This window comes from Gouania willdenowi, chromosome 20 (genome assembly GCF_900634775.1).
Source record: "Gouania willdenowi chromosome 20, fGouWil2.1, whole genome shotgun sequence".
Lineage (NCBI taxonomy): Eukaryota > Metazoa > Chordata > Actinopteri > Blenniiformes > Gobiesocidae > Gouania > Gouania willdenowi.
The window spans coordinates 2,832,136-2,855,589 of NC_041063.1; the positions used below are offsets into that span (position 1 = coordinate 2,832,136).

General features: G+C 39.2%; 1 protein-coding gene across 2 annotated transcripts in view; it reads right to left on the minus strand.

Moving 5' to 3' along the window:
• Positions 1-1,152: 1,152 nt before the first annotated feature.
• mpp7a (MAGUK p55 scaffold protein 7a) overlaps positions 1,153-23,454 on the minus strand; it is a 235,382-nt gene continuing 213,080 nt past the window's right edge. For both annotated transcript variants that reach the window (XM_028434276.1, XM_028434274.1), the window contains exons 14-17: positions 20,633-20,726; positions 16,607-16,715; positions 14,899-15,042; positions 1,153-3,866 (exon numbers count right to left, since the gene is read on the minus strand). In XM_028434276.1, the coding sequence (XP_028290077.1) occupies positions 3,687-3,866; positions 14,899-15,042; positions 16,607-16,715; positions 20,633-20,726 (527 nt within the window). In that variant the 3' untranslated portion in view covers positions 1,153-3,686. The remainder of the gene's footprint in view (positions 3,867-14,898; positions 15,043-16,606; positions 16,716-20,632; positions 20,727-23,454) is intronic.

Genomic DNA, 23,454 nt, shown 5'->3' on the forward strand with positions numbered 1-23,454 from the left:
GCACAAGTTTCAGGGTGTTTGCATAGAACTTTACAAGTGAAACAAGGACAGCTTCATTAGTTCCCTGAATGAGAGAACCTTCTCACACAGAAAACTTTTGGTAAAATCATCCAGAGAACTTTCTGCCTCTGGTATAACAATGTCAGAGGAAATGGGTTCAATTCACACTCACTTAAGACCTCCGGAAAGTCCGTGGCAGTCCATGTGTAAGTGTTACCACAGCCAGCGGAGTCGCCCGCAGAACTCAGGGTGGCATTTTGTCCTGTGTTGAACATGTATCATAGAGTCTGGTCGCTTTGGAAAGGGAAAGGTCTGCTCATTCAGCAGTTGTGGGCATAACATATCACGATGCACAGGGTCTCTTACTTCACAAAGTGATGTAGATCAGGAGAATTTCTGTTGATATGGCCCAAGGAAAATTCTCTCGACCAAAACCTTAACCTCACCTTCCTCCGCACCTGCTCCTCATAACTATTAAAGTGAGCATGAGAGGAGGGGGTGCTAAGGTCAGGCGACCCGATTCAAGTCAGAGGGGATTCCTTTGGATCGACATCAACTAGAGTCCTGCCGAATCTTCCAGTAGAGGCTTCACATCCCTCGAGCCCTTTAGCACCAGTTCACTGAACCATTTTCAAAGGGCCAATGACAGCTGATTTAGTAATTTGGTGCACAGCTGTGGCAGGAAGCTGGAGTTTAATTGGGCTCTGCAGTTCCAAGGGGTTCATGGCAGATTCAGGGTCTAAAGTCCTGATCCAACAAATCTTCAACACCTCAATGATCATTTACATCAATTACTGTAGATGAGTACATTACAGCTTTCACTCATTAACAAATATCTGTTCTATGTAGCTTTGTGCGTAGTATCTTCCTATGGTCAGTTTGTAGGAAGCAGAACCTAAACATAATGCTGCTTCAGAACCAGTACTCAGATTTGTACTAATACAAGTACCTATTAGTGCAAATATAGCTCCTATATTTCTCTCCTTGAAATACGATCAATGTGCTTTCCTTCTTCAAGACTGTAAAGGAACTCAATGTTATCAGGTATTCATCAATTAAAATCATCTTATCGGATGAATGAATAAACACAAGAAATGTGTCGTTATCAGACTAATAAGAACAAGTCATTGGAAGATTACACAGTATATACTGTAAATGGTAGTTGATCAATTTAATTGAGAGAAAAATACAGACAAAACATTACTGATGTGAGTTTTAAACATACAGTGCAACAACATGAAACAAGACATTAAGAAGGTTGGGTGGAAAGATATTAGGGTGAGGAATCAGATGGTAAAACTGATTTAAAACCTTTAAAAGAGTAAACCAATGAATTTGAAACATTTTGTAGTTGGAACATTCTAGCTTTAAAAAATTGACATTGACAATTGACCATTTTAACTTCAGAGAAGCAAAGTGTCTATTTATCTTTATTTCATATTCTCTCAAGATGATTGATCCAATAAAAACTCATAAATCCATTGGACATGTTTACTCAAGAAGTGTTTCCAAAAATGACCTCAGGAAATGTAAATTACATTAAAATCATCCCACGAACAACAGTTGTTGTTTTGGTGAGTGTTTTTTTAAAGATTCATTTCCATACCAGAAAAAAACCTGTAAAAAAAGCTTGAATAAGTGTTTAGTTAGATTTCTTTTTTAAATATAAAATGCAGCAGTTATCAAGAATATACGCAAATTCATAAAACAGCATCTAATTTAAAGCTAAACAAATAATCTCATGACACTGTACACGACTGATTCAAGCCAACCTGATGGCCTGATACAAAGAAGTGAACAAAGAAACAAAGACATTTAACATTAGTGAAAAAATAACAGATGAAAACAAGTAAAGGATGGTAAAGTTATTTTATATCTGAGTAATAAATACCCCTATAGCAACCTAATGAAAAAATACATAAAACTTAGAACAGTTCATATATGTGCCTTTTTGGGTTTGTTAACTGTGTAGCTAGAAGTAGAAGATGGTTAACCTAGCCTAGCCTAGCCTAGCTTAACAGCAAGACTGGAAACACAATAAACAGAGTAGTATCTACTGTAGTATTATCTGCCAGACACACCTACCTGTGCTTATTTATCACTAAATTAAAATAAATTATAATCTTACTGTTAGAGAAAGGAGAGGAATCAACTAAATTATACATTTTAATGTGTAGCACATGCTATGTTGCACACGTGTGGTTTACTTTTTAGCATGAGTTGCTAAATGCTTCCTTTCTCACCTTTATTTGTTGGGTTATATAACCTACAACACTAATGTGTTGTAGGAAAATATGGACAGATATTTACAGATACTTTTTCTCAACTGTGCTAATTTTAAGCGTAGCCAAAATGTTGCTGGTTGGTGAGATTTTGTTTTATCTTCGTATTTGCTTCTTAATGGTTTCCAGTTTAAAATAATAATATTAATGTATTACATACATTTATCTATATAAGTATCACACTTGACTTTTTTAATGGGGTCTACCTTTTACTCAATGTAGGGCTTTATTTAGTCATTTCATACAAAGCAACATATTACATTGTAACCTAAAATAAAGAAACTAAGGCTCTTGAGACATTTTGCATAGACTAAGTTTTTCCAGAATACATTGGTAAACCAGATTGCATTTACAGTTGGCAGAGTAATGTTACTTTTAGGGTTCTGCCTTTATGCTAACTCAAACTTTACATACAAAACTGGTAAACTTCAGACATGAATGAATGATATTGCTGATGTAAATGTTTCACAGCTACAAATTCTAAGAGGAAAAAAAGTATGGCATAAAAAGAAGGTAAAAGAATAGGAATGGCCAACATAAATTAGCAATAAACTCCTGTTGCTCATAAATTTCACAGAGGCTACTTTGGTTTATAAACCCTGGAAGAGTGAGATGGAGCCACTATTAGCAGCCTCGCTGAAGCCCGTTTTATGTGAATAAAAATACAGACTCCACCCAAACAGAAACACAATTGTGAACATTTTCTTAAAGCCAACAGTTTTCATGGTAAAGCTGGTAAACTGGGCACGTTCACATGAAGAGTGGCAACAGGTGGGATCAGGTTACTCTTCAATGACAACATTGTGTATAAAAAGCTTTTTTAAAACCAGTCGATGCTCCAAAATATATTAGTTTCTTTGAAATAAATGACACCTTTTGCCCTTTTGTTGAAAGATTACCTGAAGTTAAAAGCACGCACTGGAGGCTTTTCCTCTTGTATGTTGTGTTGTTTAACAGATGTAGCGTGTAGCACAGGTATGCCAGTCCTTATGGTTTTTAACAGTCTAATGTTCCAAAAACACAACAAAAGCCTCCTGTTGGGCAGGATTACTCATGTGCTGGCTGGACTTGTTTGGGCTCCTTCCACATTCTAATTTGGACCCAAACTACATAGTGGTGTGACCCAGACAGAGACCAAAACTAATGTCCAAGGCTTGCCTCCAAGAGCAAACCTGTCAGATCTGTTCAGAACTAGAGCTCTTCATCTTGACTGCAGCTGGAATTTAAATCCGAGCTGATCCTGGTTAAAAGCTGACTTTTAACTCAGGTAAGGTGACGCAGCAGCCTGGCACAGTCTTTAATTCCAGTTATTCTTCCCAACACCAGTCACAGAACAGCAGATAGAAAAAAAAAAAGATGAAACAGCATCATTTTGTCAAAGTGCTTCCTTTTTTTGTAACAGTCTCAGGAATGAGTCCAGCTGACTGGGACCCAATGTGTTTCTGTCTCCAGCTTTTTTAACGCCGACCACAGCTCAGCGAAGGCGGCAGACAGGTCATCGTTTACTATAACCTTCTCAAACAGGTGACCATACTGGGCCTCCATTATCTGTGCCGTGCTCACCATCTCCTCAAAGTCCTCATCCTGCGAATCAGAGGAAAAAAGAGAGCAGTTGTTAGAAAGACAACAGAAGAAGTGTTAAAAGAAGCTTCTTGACCTTAGTAAACAAGAAGGAGATAAAACTCTGGTGCTAATTACACAGCACTGGACACACAAATAAACTCATAGCAGCCCATTATAACCTGCCCAACAAATGGTTACCACATATGAACCTCGGCCCCAGACCATGGACTCAACCTCCTCACAAAGAGCAGACCACAAAGAATTTTCATTATTTCCTCTGTTGAATACCCACGGTTGTCCAATTCAAAAAGAAAACAAGATCTCCTCAAAATAAGTTCCGGACAAAACATAACTATAGTTTACACAAGGCAGACATGTAAGACATACAATATATTCAGCATGAATTTGCCATGCTTTGTGAGAAAATGACAGCCTGTGAAAAAGCTAAGCTCAGGGTGTGTGAAACAGTGTTTTATCTGCCAGAGTCCATGAATGGAGCTGAAAACAAGGCACACTGTGGTTTCTCTATTATAGATGTCCTACTGTAGAGGTGTGGAGGCAATGCTTGGACAGTTTCAAACAGATGGACAACATCCGAGGTTCACATTCAGATCGTGGGTCAGAAGTTTGATCAGAAGGATTCATTACTAAAGAACTTTAAACATCACAATGCCAAGTACCCAAGGATCCATAGGATCCTTATGCCTGTTAAAGAGCTTAAATAAAAGTCACTTACACTTGGCTTATGAAAGGGATTCATTCACTGTTCAATCTTTTCCACTGAACTAAAATGTGACAATGTTTTACTTGCCAGCTTGATATCTATTTCAGTTTTTTAGACAGAACTGCTAATGTTTTATACACCAAAAGTACTTTAGGTGGGACACTCAGTGTGCATTGTTAAGGTCATGACCTTCACAAGCAGAGCACATATTCAATAATATTGGATTGGCTTTGCTCTGTGTATCTTATGTTTATAATAGTATATTAAACATGACTTGGGTTACCTTTCATTTGTGTTGTCCTTAGCCAGATTGTAATGAATTACCAAGGCTTGTTTTTTTTTAGTTTGCGCTAATACACAATCCATTTGCACATAACGGTGGTTTAAGGAGAAACTTAATATCATATTGGATTAAACCCCATTCCAGCCATGGTAAACTTTCTAGCTTAAAGCTGCTTAAAAACATGAATTAAACTGTGAACTGTACCAGTATGTCACCCAAAAGTTGTTCTCATCCAAAACCACTGATGCCAACATGAGATCAAAACACTGCCCATGTGACCTTTTTCACTGATTGAAAACCAAAACAAAACCAGAAGTAGATATTGTGGCTTCCAGGAAAAAACGGAATGCAGCTGAAATCACTGCCTTGTCTGGCAAAGAAACAATAAATCACAGTAAGAATGAAGTAAAAAACACTTTGGCGCCATCTTCCCATTCTTCTAACAAGACTCCAAATCCCACAATGCATTGATCGAAACTTTTCAGGACGTTCGTGTCACATGGCCATTTGACAACAAACCCATTGTTATTGGTGGAGCTGCAATTTCTACCTTCGATATGTGTTCTTGAGTAAATCCCTGTCAGAGGATTTATGAGAACAACTTTTAGATGACATAGTGGTACAGTTTTAAAAATGTTAGTTATCTGGTTAAGTAGCTTTAACAGTTGTTACTAGTTTTTATTCATTTTTACTGAAATACACCTTTGTAGATACAGTATAATTCATATTAAAGATACAATTACATGGGGAAGTTGATGGCATGTTGATTGCTGCACATTTGGTCACCTAATATTTTGTTAATCCTTTGTGTTTCTTTTGGGAGGGACTGTAAGATAAACCAACACACTTGTTGAGTCAAACCTGCAATGTTTGAACGTCACTGATTGGTCACTTGGGTTTAAGTGGTGCTGCTCCTAAACTAAAATAATGTGGTTTAATCCAGACACTGGTTAGACCCAGTCTGCATTGTAATGTTCTTTGGCCATGCAAGCAGCACATAGTTTAGATAGATATGATGATCTTAGGTTACGTTACTTTTTGTGCTCTTTTATATCCAAATGCTCAAAAACATCTGGAGGAATCAGCATGAGAACCAAGCTGTGCATCTTCAACTCCAATGTGAAGTCATATCTGCTCTATGGAGGCGAGACATGAAGACATCACAGACTATGCAAAAAAAACAATTCAGACAATCTTCAACACCTGTTTGAGGCGTATCTACAAAAAAAGATAAGATCCGAAATGAAAATGTGTGTGAGCGAGCATGAAAGGAAACAGTGGCAGAGAGGCTGGATCGGACACACCCTGAGCAAGCCAGCGCCACACGCCAAGCTTTGACCTGGAACCCACAGGAAAAGAGAAAGAGAGGCCGACCTCGCAACAGCTGGAGGCGAGACACTGAGGTAGAAGTGAAACAACAAGGGACCAACTGGACTGGAATGGCCAGAACAGTGCGACGGTAAGGGGTCATCAATAGTCTATGCTACACCTGGAACAATGGGCATAAGTTAGCCATATCACATAATAAATGTGACTTCAATCAGTTTGAATATGAACTAATATACACAATGTCAATTTCGTTCTCCGCCATGGCTGTTTTGTCCCCTGCACCCCCTCTGGGATGCAGAATTGTGGTGTTTATCGCAATTAAATGATATAAAGGTCGGATGATTGCGACTGGGCCGTTCAGACAAAAGTCGCATTACAAAGTATTAGATTTAAGAGCACAAATAAAAGTGAACTGGGTCAGATTTGTAAAAGTTAGGTTTGTGCTGTTCAAACTGTCTTTAACAGGCCGAATACAAGTCAAATATGGGACATTTACCTGCAGTCTGAACGTAACCTTAGATCGCATGTTGCAAAGGACTTTGTAATTAGGAGTTAGGTTTAACCTGTAGAATGTAGCTGTTATGAACCCACTCTGCATAACATGCAATGACACAGACCCATGAACTGATCAACATGTGCATCACTTCAAAACTCACATTGTAATCAGCCGTCCTGTATAAGACGTGCTGTTAACTGAGGTGCATTAAAGTAAAGCCTCTGAGGCTTTCTCCTGTCAGTGGAACAGATGCTCAAAGAGGCATTCATGCAGCCCCAGAGTCATCCTGGGAATACTCCTCTTTAGATTTCTGGTCAGATATGGTGTTATAGAGAAACCATTAGCTAAACATACAATTATAAATACACACAACTGTTTGTTCATGCAGAAACTTAAACAACTCAGACGGTCAGTTGGAGAGGCTGAGTGCTCGGCTTGCAGTTTGAGGAACCATTATTGGATTTTACTGCTTGAGACCAAAGACTCAATGCTACCGAAAATGTGCTTATCATCATTGGCTTCCCCCACACACCTCCCTCCCTCCCCGCAAACTACAAGGGAGCGTGTGAAGCGCCCACAAAAGGTTGCATGCGTGCGCCCTCCCAGCGGCTGGCAATCCTTTCTTTCTCCTCCCTGACCCCTCGACCCTCTTAACCTCTCTCCCCCCCCCCCCCCCCCCCCCCCGACCAATCCCCCACCCCCTGCCCACGTGCTATGTTCTTGAGTTTCTGTTGTGAGTTTCTGTGTGACCGTGTTTTGCTTTTGGTGCATGTACATACACGTATGCAGAGGAGGTTTTTTCCTAGTTTTATACTGTCCTCTCTAATAGGGAAGTCAGTTAAAAACCTGCCTTTTCCCCTCTACTCTCCTCCTGTTGTTCCACTTTTCATCTAAATATGGGGTGTTGCCCATGGCGACTCATTTCTCCTATGTTACTGTATATGTGATTGTCTTTTCATGTTTCTTTGGACAGGATGAAATTGAAATGAAATTTCGTTGCTCTGTAACGTGTAATGAGAGAATAAAGCTGATTCTGTTTCTGATGTGTCTGGTGTGTGTTTGCATTTAAAGGTTCAGATTCCTAATGGAAGCCCCTTTGGGCCAGGACTCACTTATGAAAGTTTATGCTGGTTTTCTGCTTTATTATGGATAAAATATACTCACTTACTGTGACAGTCTGTTACTAAGTATGCCATGTATGTACTGTACCTAACAAACACAAACCAATACAGTCTGACACTATCGTCTAAAGCAGTGTTTCCCAACCAGGGGTACGTGCACCCCTAGGGGTACGTGAGCACATTGCAGAAGATATGTGGAAAATGTAAGAATTTATTTCCAAATAAAATAAAAAAACATTCTCAGTCAATTCAAAAGTCCGTCAATAAAATGGTACATGTGCTCTATGACTTATTTTTTAAGTTTGAGTTAAATAAGAAGATAATGCCTGAATATTAATTGTTAAATTTATGAAGATGAAATAAAATGACTTGCATTAAATATTCAGTTGTGTTATGTTTTACTTTTGGCGAATCATGAACACGTATGAGTGAGGGGGTACTCATGGTATGACAAAAAGGCTAAAGGGGTACACAAGACAAGAAAGGTTGGGATCCACTGGTCTAAAGTAGTGGTTCTCTATCTTTTGTGACTCAAGTACCGGTACCCCCTTTCGCTTATTTCTAAATCCAAGTACCTCCCTTTGTTAGACTACAACATTTTGGTCAGAATACCATAAAAAAACAACTATAAAGCATAATTATGGAATGAACGAATGATAACATACATTTTAAAGACTCCCATTGTAAATAAATAGAATGAAACAGTATATTTATTTCTATAGTTGTGGGACAAAGACTGATCCTTGTATTTAAAGTTCATTTTCTGACTAAGATTATTTCATCATCATCATTTTGATGATTATCATTTTTAAATAAAAATAAATACGATAAATCCACATATTTATAGTAAATGACCAAACTTTCGTTTGGTCATTTTCCAATTTCTCTCTCTCAAGTTCCCCCTGTAGTACTCCCAGGGGTACACGTACCCCCATTTTAGAAAAAGTGGTCGTAAGTATAAAAGCAGCATGCTCAGGTTTAGATGTTTACAGTTAGTAAAACTTTCATTGTTGGATCAGGATTTACAGAAAAGTCAATGAAGGATTGCACTTGAATTCCTTGTGTTTTCACATCCATCACTGTGTGCCTCTCATTAGGGCCATTTCAGGTAAACCAACATTACTCACATGGATTTAAGCTGCAGAGAAACAATCCAAAACAAGTAAACAATGTGATTGCTTTGAAATGAAAGAAAAAGGGCAGACAGATCAGCGTAATGAAGATGGAAATGATAAATGGAAAGTTGGAGAGAAGTGAACTTGGTCTGGCGTCCAACAGAGTAACGCTGGATCAGTTGATGCCACTTTCAAAGCTCCAAAGACCCAATTATTCTTACTGCCATATGATTGCTTGATTTCATTTTTACTCCCTTTTTTGGCAGCAATTTTGCAATGCTGGTTTCACTAAACAAATAAAACATGCAATCTGCTAGTTTGGGTTTCCACTGAAAATGGAGTTTAACGTAAACCTACCGTCCTTTTCAATTTGTGCATAAAATAGCTCCGTATATAACAAAAACACATTTTCCATAGTGGAAATACAATGAGTTCATTGACTTAGTTCAGACTTGCTCTGTTTAATTCATCAATATCACTGGTTTGTCTGTGGTGTAGTATTTATTGATTATACAGTATTCATCTATTTATGTTCCATGTGTCATTTTTAATGCTCTGTGTGCAGATATTGGGGTGGATGAGGTAATTGTATATCAACGTCTCATTAATGAAAAGTGCTTTATCAACCAATAAAAACCCAATGCAACCCAAAGCTCCATTTATTATGATATTAAAATGTTAAAACTGACTTTTGTCTGTGTTCAGAATGCACGACTCACACTCATAATGTTTGTGACACAAAATGGACTTTGATTAACTTTTTAATGCGTAGCAACACAATTTCCCCGCATTTTACGTGATGCAGGAAACTATATTTGTTTGTGTCAAGCAGCACGAAAACTTTTTGGAACAAAAAACTACATTCATGTCAGCATTTAGAAAATCAACCAATCTGATCATTAATACAGAAAAGACGAAAGGTTTGTGTGTGTGTGTCCATTTTGTCCATTTTCTGACACGCTTGTTCCTGATTTCAGGGTCACAGGGGTCTGCCAGTGCCTATCCTCTACTCTCAATGGACGTTAAGTGGAGTTACACCCAAGACAGGGCACCAGTCCATCGCAGGGCAACACATAATCACTCACATTCACTCCTACAGACTCCAATCAACCTATCAGTCATGTTTTTGGATTGTGGGAGGAAGCCGGGGCTTGAACCCAGATCTAAAATCAACTAAGCCACTGTGGCGCCCATGTGTGCGTGTGTGTGTTTTAGTTATTTGGGTGTATTTTTATATTTTGTTTTTTGTAAACATTTTGTATATGTTTTTATGTATTTTGAAGTAATTCTGTGCATTAGCATTTGGGTCGCACACAATTAGTCTGATGGGGCTGCATGTGGCCCCTGGGCCGCCAGTCGCCCATACTGTATCTGCATTTCAAGGTAAAGACACTTTCTATTTACTATTCCTATTAGTGGTAACATTTCACCCTGTGTTTAAAGTGGGTTGCAGGTGATCTAGTCTTAGTATGGACTGGTGAAATATCATCTCGTGTCTTTTGGCCTTTGTAAGTTTTTAGGAAACCACTCAGAAATGTCTTTATTTCAAACAACAAAGCCCATAGGAGCCTCTTCAGCTCAAACAATGCGACGCCTGTTCTTCGGCCTTTATCATTAAAGCAGACCGTGTCTGCAACACGACTCGTCCTGCAACAGCTTCTCTTTCAGGGATTTTAATGGCAAAAGCATCCTGTCAGTGTTCGTGAGCCGTTACACTTAGTGTCCAGCTTGCAGACATCTGAGATGGCTACAGTTGGTGCTTAAAACAAAGCAGTCAATATCTATGCCTGGGGTTTCCTGTCACGCCCCCCTTAAGAAAAAGATTAGGGGCTTGTAGGGCCCCGAACAAATCCCTCTTTCTTCCTATGGCTGTAGCTATAAAGTTGAAAGAATACATGTTGGAATATTTAACTTAAAGTGTAGTGTCAGTAAAATATTCTATATAAAAGTATTTATAACATGATGTTTTGCTCCTCATTTTTTGAAAACTAATCAACATTTGCAGGTAACTGGACTGGAGTTGATGTTCATTGACAAAACTAATTTGACATAAAAATAATGGCCACATGGATCAGAGGGTTTAGATCTAGTGTTCTAGCAAACTAAGGGAACATCTTAACTCACTAAGAAGTATTGACTTGATTTTTTTAGAAAGTGTTTATTTGTACGGTTGCCGTACGGACAACCCCCGGTGATATTAGTACAGTTACCAAAGTACACGTACGTAGCATCTTAGGGTTAGGGTTCAGTTTAGTTTTAGTCATGTGACCTAAACTGGCCAAATAGTGGCGCTGCGTACGTACAGAATGTCGGTATATTGATACGGCAACCGTATGGATATCCACTGCCTTTTATTTAACTAGCGTAATGAAAGAAAACCTGTGTTGGTCACTTTGCATTTGAAATGAAGCACTTTTTAATATACTGTAACTTTACATATGATGAGCCACTGAATGAGTTTTCAATGACATGCATTCCAGGTGGCCGAGTGTAGATAAGAAGCGCAACTAACACTTGTAACGGAAACACCTGAATTTAAAAAAAATACTCAAATGTCGCTAAAAATATTTTTACGCTTCAATGAGGCGGTTTTTACAATGTTTCAATATTGAAATGTATCACAAAAGCACAATTGAAACACTTTTTTTGCAATTACACTTCACAGAACGAGACATACCTGGTCACATGACCACTTCTCTCTGTGAAAACATGTGTACGTGTGGACCAAAGAGGAGAATGAGACATTTATTAGCATTATATAACAAAGGAATGTGGAGTGTTATAAGGAGGTTTGGAGCGTCCATCTTCCAGCAGCAAAGTCTTGCGTGATGAGATTTTACAGGAGGTACGAGGCTCCAAAACAACCTATAATGGAAACACGTTCAAAGCGCAATTATACTTTGTCAACATTTAGAAATATCGCTTTTAATTTGCAAAAAACTTTAATGGAAAATCCAGATTAGTCACAGTTTTGGTCCTTTACAATTAAAGGAGGGTGTTACATATTCTCGAGTGGTATAACTATGGCTTTTCAGCCAGCAGCACCATCTAGTGGGTAAAAATATGAAATGCTTCTCTCTATGAATGCATATTGGCTTTTCTACAGCAGTGAGTGGATGACAACCAGTGAAACCGTAGTGCCCGTTTACATAAAGATTTCCCCAGCCCATTAACAGTAAAAAAACAATGGTTAAAACATGTAAATCCACTAATATGCAGATGTGCAGCAGTAAAGAGGAGCAGGCGATTTGTAGATTCTCACCACAATACAGTAAACCTGTGTTTATCTGTGATTTTTCCATGACTATCGTACATTTTGTGAAAAGCGACTTATATACGTGTGTTGAGAAAATACGGTAGACAATGATTGTTTGGCAACTGGTGCAACAATATTATTATAAATAACTCAGACATTGTTTCTGGATTTTCACTTATGGAGTCAAGAGTTTTCCATGACATTGGCTGCTGAGAACCTTTGCTAACAAGTATGTTTTATTTAGTCTCCTTCAGTAATAAAACTGCCCTATTGTTCTCATAACATTGTAACATTAAAAAATGCCTTTTTAGTCAGTACTTTGAGTTTAGTGCTCTTCAAACAAAGGAATGGCTGGTAATTTGGTTTCTCTGCCCAATTCCACCCGAAGAAAACATTTGACTCCTTAGCGTCTTAGTTAGATTTGATACTTTATGATCCCTGTTTGGAATTTGTTGTGCAAGCCCAGTTTGCCACACTTCTTTTGAGAGTTTTATTTTGGTAATTACTGTGTTATTATTTTTCAGGTTTTGCCATTAAATCAAATATCCAACAACTACTGGATATTTTTGGCATTCAAATTTTCAAACGTCGGACAACGTTGAGGCTTTTCTGGCTCTGATTGTTGAATATTTTAGGGTTCCCGAGGGGTTCAGCTTGGTGTGGGTCCAAAGGCTTGTTCAGTTGTCAGAAAGCTCACTGCTGCACACTGGCAAATCCATTGTTGTCAGTCAAATGAAGCTTTAAAAGACCTCTCACCCTGTCTCTACGAGTATAAACCTCCTAAATAAGAGCATGTTTACAGATTATCTGTAACATTATCTGATGAACAATATGTGTATCTCACTATTGGTTTGATGCTTCAAATAAGTTTGGAAAAAAAATCCCACAGAACGTGCATGACGTTTCTTAGTCTCAGCGTGTTTTCACAGATAGATCCAACTTTACTTTCTACAGCCTATTTTAGCCGTCACTCTCCCTCTCTTTGACAGCTTTGATTGCTTGTTACGTTTCTCACCTTCCGTTATCCCCTCGGACACTGTGGGTGCGTGTAGCTTAGCAGGGATCTTGGCCTTAGCGCTGCCTGCTGAGCACAACACGCGAGCGAGAGCACCTCAGGCCTGGCGGTACTGGGAAAGCCATCACCGCCTTCACAAATCCCAACGTAGCCGTCAACTTCACAGCACACACTAATTGGTTTCATCTGTGGCCCCCACTAGGCCAGGATGAAGGTGTGTATAAGGGATGACCTCATCACTTTCTCTTTTTTTCACGTACACACACAATTCAAATAGTGGGTTTGTTATTTCTAATCAATGTTTAACATTTCCAGAATAACAAGGACATGCGTCGTGTTTAAAAAAAACAAAAAACAAACTCAAATCAAACCTTATCATTAACATCCTGTTATTTTTCCTGTAATGACCGTGTTCCTTAGAAAGGGTCATTAAACTCTCTTCCAAAGCTGCTAATCCCGACCACCATTCACACATATTAGATCAATCTATTTGGAAAACCTCAATTGCAAGAAAACATGGGTCTGCTCCAAACACAGCTTGACCAAACACAGCCTTAACACCGTCAGCTACCTGAGTGGACCAATACCAGGACCCTGTAATCTGCCAACGAGCCACACCATATGTTCTTTAAGACTACCGTAATTAACTCCAACTAGTCTGTTTATAACTGAAGAAGCTTCTTTGATAAGAGATGAAATACTTGAAGCAAAACTTTCAAGTCCAGTTGCTAAAGCCTGTGGTTCTCAAACTTTTTTGGCTCAAGTACGCCTATCTCTTATCTCTGAATCCACGTTAACCTGGCAAGAGCCAGATTCATGTGTAGCCCTCCCTTTAACTCCAGTTTTCCAGATCGATCTGGGTCTGTGTCAGGCCAGGGAGGGACATGAGCAGAATGCTTGACGCTGATTGGGCAAAGCGCCTGTCCACCATGATTTGTTTTAGCCAATCACATGGCAGAGGCGCTGCTACAACAACAAGGCTCCGCTTTGCTGTCTTTACCGTGCAAAAATGCACAAACACGCATTTTAAAGGATCCAATTTTAATTGTATTTAGTGCCCCCTGAATAGATTTATTTCTATAGTTTATTTTCATTTTCGGTCATCCATTGCCTGGTGTGGGACCAAGACTGACGATACAATCTTTCCAAAAACATCTTAGTGATTAAACCACAAAACAAAGAGACGTTTCCTGCCAGTGGAATTTATCTTCTCTTATGTGGATCTGAAAACTTTAGATCAGCTTTACTACACATGATATACTGTATACATGTTGTTTTACCTTATATGTTTTATTGGAAAAAAAAGTTGGAAAAATTACACAAGTGAAACCTTCTTCTGTTACTGAGCACATTTTGGCTGTTAAACCTATTTATGCAGGTTTTGGTTCTAATTGCTCACCAGGCCAATATTTACTGTAACAACTGAAATTTGTCTCTACAAAAAAATTTCAGAAAAGAGTATTAATTAAGCAGAAACGCTCCATACCTCATCTTACATTCATGCTGTATGCCAGATGTAGTCATCACATACTTCACAAAAAGTATCATGAAGAATGTTTCAAGTGTTCCTCATATTTTGACACCAAACTATCCAAATAGATGGATTTGTTTTCTCCTTGATTTTCATTTTTCGAGCAATTCCTCAGAACAAGGCTCACCCACAATGCTTGAGATCAAAGAGTGATGGAGGGTTTCTTCCTTTTACATCACTTACCATGAACGGTTTGGCACTTCCTTTTTCATCTTTGCCAGGAATGATTTTGGCATTCTTTCTGGTCTCCTTTAATCTCTCCACTGTTGGGGGCTTCACAAACACAACGAAAGGTTTGAACTCTGCTGTCCGCAGGTGTTTGATTGTCTGAATGGAGAACAGATGGTAAAGAAATTAAAATTGTTAAAGACGGGGCAAAAAAAAAGACAACACAAAGTAATTCAAGTAAAAATTTAGAGAGCAGATATAGAGAAGTTACCTGTTCAGTTTTGTTCATAAAAGTCAAAAACATAAGGGAGTTTACACCTGTAGCGATACCACGTGTGCATTGTGTAACTTTACCAAAAATATTCGAGGTCATCACTGTGAGATTAGCATTAGAGATTAGGATTGGGAAATAAAATATCAGTTCATCTCAGTGTGTCATCCCATAAATTATTCTTCAAATAATTCTCAACTTCACCTAAACTGTCCACCTACAGTGCACAGCCTCACATATAGCTGCCATGAAAGGTGTTTCCCACGAAGGACACAAAGTCTAACCTTTCGCGTGCAGACACTTCGGAATGCAAACAGATCCACTCATCCATTCTTGATTACAGCTTCCAACATTATAAAGTTAAACCCTAAAAGGCCTCTGGCCTCAAGCTGTTACTTGGTTTGGAGGCAAATAATGTGAAAGGGCACGATCACTCTTTAACTAAGAGGTCATGTGTTGTGATGATGGGTTACAAAAAGGGCAGCAGCTAAAAGAGTTTTGGTTAATGGATGGGTGGATAAAAGAAACAACCACCCAGCCTCCACATTGCATGAAGATCATTGGGTGATATGATCTGTCAACATCTGTCTACTCTTCTCAAGTGTTCTTCTTAGAGACAAAAGCAAGTTACTCCAAATGGGTAGCAGGGAGGTCAGCATTGGTTAGCGGTGGCGTCAGGTCCTCTCTGCATCTGACACTGCAATCGGGGCTCCTTACTGTGCTAATAGGCAGTGCGTCCAAAGCCACAACCGATAGGAATAGAGATAAAAACCCAAAAGGCGGGTCGGCAGACGACCTGCTGGGAGGCATTCGTCGTAGCTTTCATCAGTCACTCAGTAGTCAGCAGGAGAGCAATACCACACTTTGACACTGTCACTGATCTGATGCATGAGCCCTGTTGGAGGATAGTGTCATAGAGGAGGTCTGTGGAATGACTTACGGACCTTCAAAATTCAAGCCAAAAAAGTGAAAACAAAAAAAAAGAAAGAAAAATGAAATGCTGACACACACACACAAGCATGAGCTTCCACAGACTTGTCCTCGATCTGTTCTTGCTAGGCTGGCTTGATAAACTGCCAGGCTAATTTACAGCATATAATGATGTATCTGGGCTTGTGCGTCATTATCGGCTAAAAAAAAAAAAAAACTAGTGCGGAGCTGGTGGACCGAGAAGCTGGACAATATGGGCCCAGCCCTGGATAAGCAAGTCCTGCTGACCATTTAAGTAGAGTCGCTCTGCCACAACCCGAGACACATAAGCCAAAAAGGAAACCTTCAAATAGATTAAATTAGCAGTAATTGCTTATTTAAACTGTTTGGGTAAGTAAGCAAACAGCCAAGGCCTTTGGGATTAAAGTGAAGAGGGAGATCTCGTTCTGATAGGACGAAACGAAACATAGAAATATATAAGGTTAGAAAGTATTGGATGCAAGGAGAAGAACTGTCACTCACATGAGGCTGAATGTCCAATAGGCAAACTTTGTTCTTGGAGAGGACAGAGCGTATCGAGTCCAGACTTGTTCCGTAGAAGTTCCCTTTGTACTCGCCATATTCAATGAACCTGAGAGTGGAGATAAGAGGTTGCTTAGTATTTGTAATTAGGTTTTGAAATATAGAGAAACAGAGAGGCTCCCTTGTGAGTAACTTGTCAGAGTCTTTGTGAGCGCGCTCCTCAGAAAAAGTGATGTATGAAAACCAAACGAATCCTCCGAGACAGCGAGATTACTCTTTCAACCGCTGACAGATCTGAAGATAGCATTCTTCAGAAGAACTTAAAAACCAGACGTGTTGGCCCAGCGTGTTTTTATATAATCTCCTAGGCTGCTGCGCTCGATCAGAAACACCTGTTTGTTCCAGAAGGACCCAAAAAAAGCAGCTGTCTGTGCCAAAAAACCTCCATTGCTTTTTAATCTGTGGGGACGTTGAGCTCCAACTTCATTGATGCAAGCAAACAACACTTTTCCACCAAATAATCTTCTCTCACTAATACTAATCAGCCACTGGGAGTATTTTTAGTTAGAAACAAGGAGGAAAAAAAGGAAGAGTTGCAAAGTGGAAAAAATGTGGCACTAATGGGACTGTGTGGTTTGATTGCCGTCTGCTCAGTGCCGTTGCTTTCCTGTGACTGACGCCATGTACAAAGGAAGTTCTATAATAACCGATCGTGTAAGAGCGGTTACTTGGGAAGTCTTAGAACTCTCACCACTAACTTTGCTACTATAATATGTGCAGGAGCATGTGAAGCACTGTTTTGAGGTCGATGGTATATCTAGCATGGCAACAGTTTAGCTTCAGCAACTATGGGGCGAGTTGCCCTTTGACATACTGCGGGGTTTCCCTTGGGACGGTGGTTTTAACTTAAACACTTGTTGTTGTGGCTCTAAATGCCAAATGTAGAAAGCCTTTCATTCCTGCACTCACGCACATACACCAACCCGGTGCATTGTTTCTGCTGCAAGAAATGAGGCGCAGCGCACACACATTCATCCCTCTCTGTCATGACTTTGCTACCTTGTAATTTCAGCATGGACACACGCCACATCACAGGCCTGTCACTGACGCCTCTGATTTCCTGAAAAACATCGCATGACTCGACCTACAGCCGCAACACGGCCAAAATATACAGACCTCCCCCTTCCTTTCTCTGCATGTTTGACCCTGCAGCACAGGCCTCCCTCTATGTATTGCACCTTCTGTGTTCCTGAATGCAGCACCCGGTGCTTCAGGTCAGCTCACGCACTCCATACTCATCAGAGGGGAATCATTCATTATCATGAGCTTAACAACTTGAAAACCAATTCATTCTAAAGTCAATTCAGGATATACTTAACCCGGCTACGTGTATTCACCCGGCTGTGTGTGCAGAGCGAAGATCTCCCTAACGCGGTACGAGTTCGACATGAAACTTAGTCAATGGGTTCCAAATACCCCAAGTGTGTGAACCTGTTATTTTGGAGTAATTTGGTGGAGCAAAACATCCAAACGTTAATTTTAAGATTACGGCCCTCACAATAATGAGAGTGGTATTGAGCGCGCTACTTCCGGTTCCGGGTTCATGACGTCACTGTGTCGCAGTTTGTTTGGGTTTAAAAAAAAGAAAAAGTCATATCAGTTAATATTTCATGGTTATTTAAAATGATTCCTGTGATCCCAAACTTCCTTTTAAGTCGAGGGTCACGGAGTCCACTTCCTCAAAAAAAAAAAAAAAAAGAGAACACTTCCTTTTTCGTCTCCATCTCTGTGCCTGCCATGCTATTGTTAGCGTCTAAAAAACGGGAGCTCTCTGAATAGATCATTTGAAACAGTCAGCCACTGGTGAGTCTTTGTTTCCCATTGTTTAAACCATATAACTGTCTGTGTAGTTGTTCAATAACGCGCTGTTTCACTATTGTCGGTATTGAACTCAACCTGTTCAATACTCCATCTGGAAAACTGCAGATTCTCTGTGGTGCCGCGCATGGAAGTTCAGCTCTGACCACTTCGTTCAAAGGAAAACAATGATTTTTGTTTATTAAAAAAGACAGCGAATTGTAGATAATACTTTAATTTACTGACTCATTCTAGTTTGGAGCTTTACGTTTTGTTTTGCGCAGTTTTGTTGTTTTTCTGATTGGCGCTACAATGTCTATGGAATTTGATTATCAGCGTCTCAAACATTTCACGGAACACACACACACGTTATTTATTTATTTATAATAAAAATATACTAAATGAGTAAAATAAAACAAAAAATTAAACAATATTTATACAAAAAGTACACAAAACGACTCTAGAATCACTCTATAATGGCAACCAAAAACAATTGAAAGAAGAAAAAAAAAATACACAACTCCAAAAAACATACATTACAGAAAAATACAACAAAAATATGAAAATGGCTCAAAATACACAAAACTAAATATTTACAAAAAAAAATTACACAAAATGACAACAGAATCACACTACAATTCACACTACAATGAAAAAAACAACAAACATTTATTTAATAAAAATGCACAAAAACACAACAGAAAGATACACAAATGCACATAATGACTCCAAAATTGCACCCACATTTAGCACCGGCAAATAAACCCCTTCATAACACTACAGAATACAGAGTATGTACGCCTCCTTTACATCCAACCTTCAAACACACACTCATTTGGCCATAATTAACTCTACTTAAGCTCCCACATGAATGCATACTTCTGACGGGCACTGTACTAGTATAAATAAATCTAGGAGTATACTGACAGTAAAAAGGTTCAGACACCCATCCATCCATCCATTTTCTGACCCGCTCTGTCCTATTTCAGGGGCGCGGGGCTCTGCCGGTGCCCATTTCCTGCTCTCAATGGGCGTTAGGTGGGGGTACACCCCGGACCGAGCGTCAGTCCATCACAGGGCAACACACAGACAAACAACCACTCACACTCACACTCACTGCTACAGGCAGTTTAGAGTCTCCAATCAACCTCAAAGTCATGTTTTTGGATTGTGGGGAAAACCCGAAGGAAACCCACACAGCACGAGGAGAACATGCAAACTCCACACAGAAAGGACCCAAGTGTCCACCTGGGGGCTTGAACCCAGGACTTTCTTGCTGTGAGGTGGACGTGCTAACCACTAAGCAAACCAAAAATGTGAGTTCCAACATTTTCATGAAGCCTAACAAGGTAACAAAGAGATGAGAAAAAAAATGATATTAATTATAATATTTTTAAGTGTATTTTACATCTGATTTAAGACATGGGTCAAAACCAACCAGTTATCATAAGAGATGCTAACAGAAAGCTAACGCAAGAGGAAGGTTAAGTTTTATAGGCTTATTTATTAAAGACTCAATAATTGTGATCAACTGAATTACATTAGTTATTAAGAAGATAATTGTAATTTTCTTTCAGGGGCAAAATAATAATTGTAATTTTAATTGGAAAACATACCGGTCATTGTAATCATAATTTGAGTTGTAATTTAACATGGAGAATTGAAGACGTAATTGTAATTGAACAATGTAATTGACCCCAACCCTGGACTGATTACCATTTGATAGCTTTGCAATAGACCAGCACATAGTCCAGGCTGTACCCTGAGTAATCCAGGATTGACTACTTAATTATGAATAAAAGGATATAGTCCCTTAAACAAGATGTCCATTCATTGTTCTTATGTAATTGTCTATCCAATGGATGGTCTTGGGACACTAAAGCTAAGGTGTGAGTTCACCTTCAACAGGTCACCAGTGCATCACAAGGATAAAAATCAGACCAAAGAACTCAGAAACCTGTGGTGCTTAATGACTTTGTATGAGACTTACAAACATTTGTTTTGAAATAAGTTCAACGCAAAGAACTACAATTATCAATAGATGATATAAATAAAATGTTAATGAAGTGCTACTTTCAAAATATCACATTCTCATGATTGATGTTTGTGCAAACAGATAAATGACCAAGCATGTTTTCTTGTGCTCGTGGCTGCTCAGGCTTTTCCTACTTGTTGTTGTGGATGTCCGTCTCAAAGAGGTGTTTGGAAATGAAGTGGTACTCCACGCCGTCCGTCTCCTGGTTCTTCTTTGCTCGACTGGTGTCTGACACAGAGACAGAAAGGGAGAGTGACTGCTTCAAGCCCAGACTGTCTGACTCACTGTTGGGGCAGAAACCATGTGAACTTAGCTCCTTATTACCCACGCTGGAAGGCTGCAACACAGGCCTATGCCAACCCTTGTATATGACATTGTGTAATTGTGCCATAAAAATACACAACCTGTAGCCCCAGACTCTGACGTGAACTCGACATTCAGCAGACATTTACTGTGTCATATTAAATGTGTCTGTTGTAATGTGACTGCAGGGTTTGCAGAAGCTGGAGCTGAAGCATTAGCCATCAACTCTCACAGCTGAAAGGTAATTGAGTTTGGGAGCTCTCATTAGCATCAAGTTGCTGCTTTTTACTTGGCCATAAACCAGAAGGGATTGATGTAAATTGGGTGTGGTGGGCGGCACGTGGATGGAACGTGAGCAGGGGGGCGGCCGTGGATTTGAGTGCGGTCAGGTTGATTGACTCGTGCTTCAAGAGGTCGAAGGCGAGATGTAGCGCCCCCTCAAACACTCTGAACAGCTCCAAGACAAACTATTAAAGTTTTATCACCTCCTCCTAAACACACCCCGGCTACACTGCCCTCTCAGATATCAGATTCGTCAGCACTGTGTACCTTTTCCTTTGTATGAGCCATCTAGACCAGCGTGATCTGCACAGAATGCCACTTGTTTAGGCAGCCAGCAAACTTGTTAATCCTATAATTTTGGCCACTTTTCGTAGAGCATAAAATAATTACAGTGCAAAAAAGGAATTTGAATCTGTTGCAATTTATGGAAAATGTCTGTAAGCTTGGAAGAGAATCAACAAGTTAACCTCCTTAGACACAAATGCACATACACCTCCCGAACACAGACGGCTAATGGCATTACTTATGGCTGGTTTGTATTTTACTGCGACGAGCAGGAAAACACAGACCTGGGCCACAAGCTGGTGGTCTCTACAGCTTCACAAATCAACCAAAAAGGTTTGTATGCGTTCGGGCTTCATCCAGTCCACCATCAAGTGTTAAATACATCCATGTGTCTATTGGCAGCATCAGACGTGAGTGAGACGACAGACTTTTTCCCTCTCAGGGAGCCAGCACTAGTGGCATGTGTCGTCTACACAGCTCTGTCTGTTTTGGCCGGGTTGAAATAGGGCTTTAGAGGTCACATTTGACAACAATTAACAGACTTGTGAAAAACCACCGATAGGATTTTGATAGAAAGTGTCAGATTTAGACTGGGACACATCCGTTCTGCTACTTAGTGATCAGGTATCCTGACATTTCCTATTACTCAGTCCCAAAGGATATGTCCATTTAAAATCAGCTCTTTCTAAATTAAATCTACAAATCTAATAGATGTATTTGTCACAATATGCTAATCATGAGACATTTCACCATGACTAAAGTCCGAAAAAAGCTGGCATAGCGAAGAGCCAGTCATTGACCGCAGGGCTGAATGTTGGTCAGGATTAAGACGAGTTATTATTGGGTTTTTGTATGAAAAAGAAAAAAAAGAGATAAATAAGCTGAGGTAGTGTATAGCTGTGCCAGTTTGTGAAGCAGTGGAGTGGCATGTTTTCAGTGGTAGGAAAAGAGTTTCCTCTGCTGGTTTGGGGCTTGTCAGGCTGACTGTAAAAAGCTGTGAGTCGTACACGAAGTGTGTAAATATTTCCTGACAGTCGCTGTGTGTGATACCTCTATTTAAACGTGTGTGTGTGTGTGTGTGTGTGTGTGTGTGAGTCAATCTCTGTTTTTAGGTGAACATGCAAGTGAGTGGACTACTGAAGCATCACCATGTCAAAGTGTGTATAGAAGAGATAAAACCCACCAATACTGTCAACCAATATTTGCCATATAATGTTATATTGGTTGACTTTGGTATTGTTTTTTCTAACAATATTAAAAAACAGATAGGCTGTTGTTTGAAACATGTTAAAAATAAATATTCATAACTTAAGTGGAATTAGTTTTCTTGGATGGCATAAATGATATTTAAGGTGTTAATTCTGTGTGTGTGTGTGTGTGTGTCTATACATATATGGGGTCTATGCATATGTCAGTATAGGTTAATATCATCACAAATGAAGCGTTGGACAGATTATTATGTTAGGTATTAATAAAAAGCTAATATTGATCATCTCTAATGTGTAGTCAATATCAGCTGAGAACAACAGCTGTACTATATCCATGGATATGTATTTACACGCTCAAATGATCCCATTTACATGAGCACATGATGTTTTTTATCAAATGAGCAAGAAAATTAATTAAATCTAAAAAAAATATGTATTTGCGTCAGTTTATAGACTTTCTTTTTTTTTTTTACTTCTGAGCAAGAATGTGTTTAAAATAAAACATAATAAAGCAAATCAACGGTACAGTCTACTGTACTTATCAAAGTGTATTATGGAATCTCCACCTGACTCTCTAAGTCTGTATAATAAAGAGAGGAATGTATTTGTAGAGACAGTTGTTGGATAACTAAGCTCAACATGTTCAAACTTTTGCGATAATGTTCCAGCCAGTGGTTGACTGACAGTTTAATAAATACGTTCAAAAATATGATGAAAAAATTATCATTATCAGCAATTCTGACTCCTGGGTCTAAGAACCAGTCCTAATTAAAATATATAAAAATCAATGGAATTGAAATACTGTGACCCAATTCTAACAATAAACTAGCATACACAAGTATTGAGATGGAAACATCACTTCACTGATGAATGACATT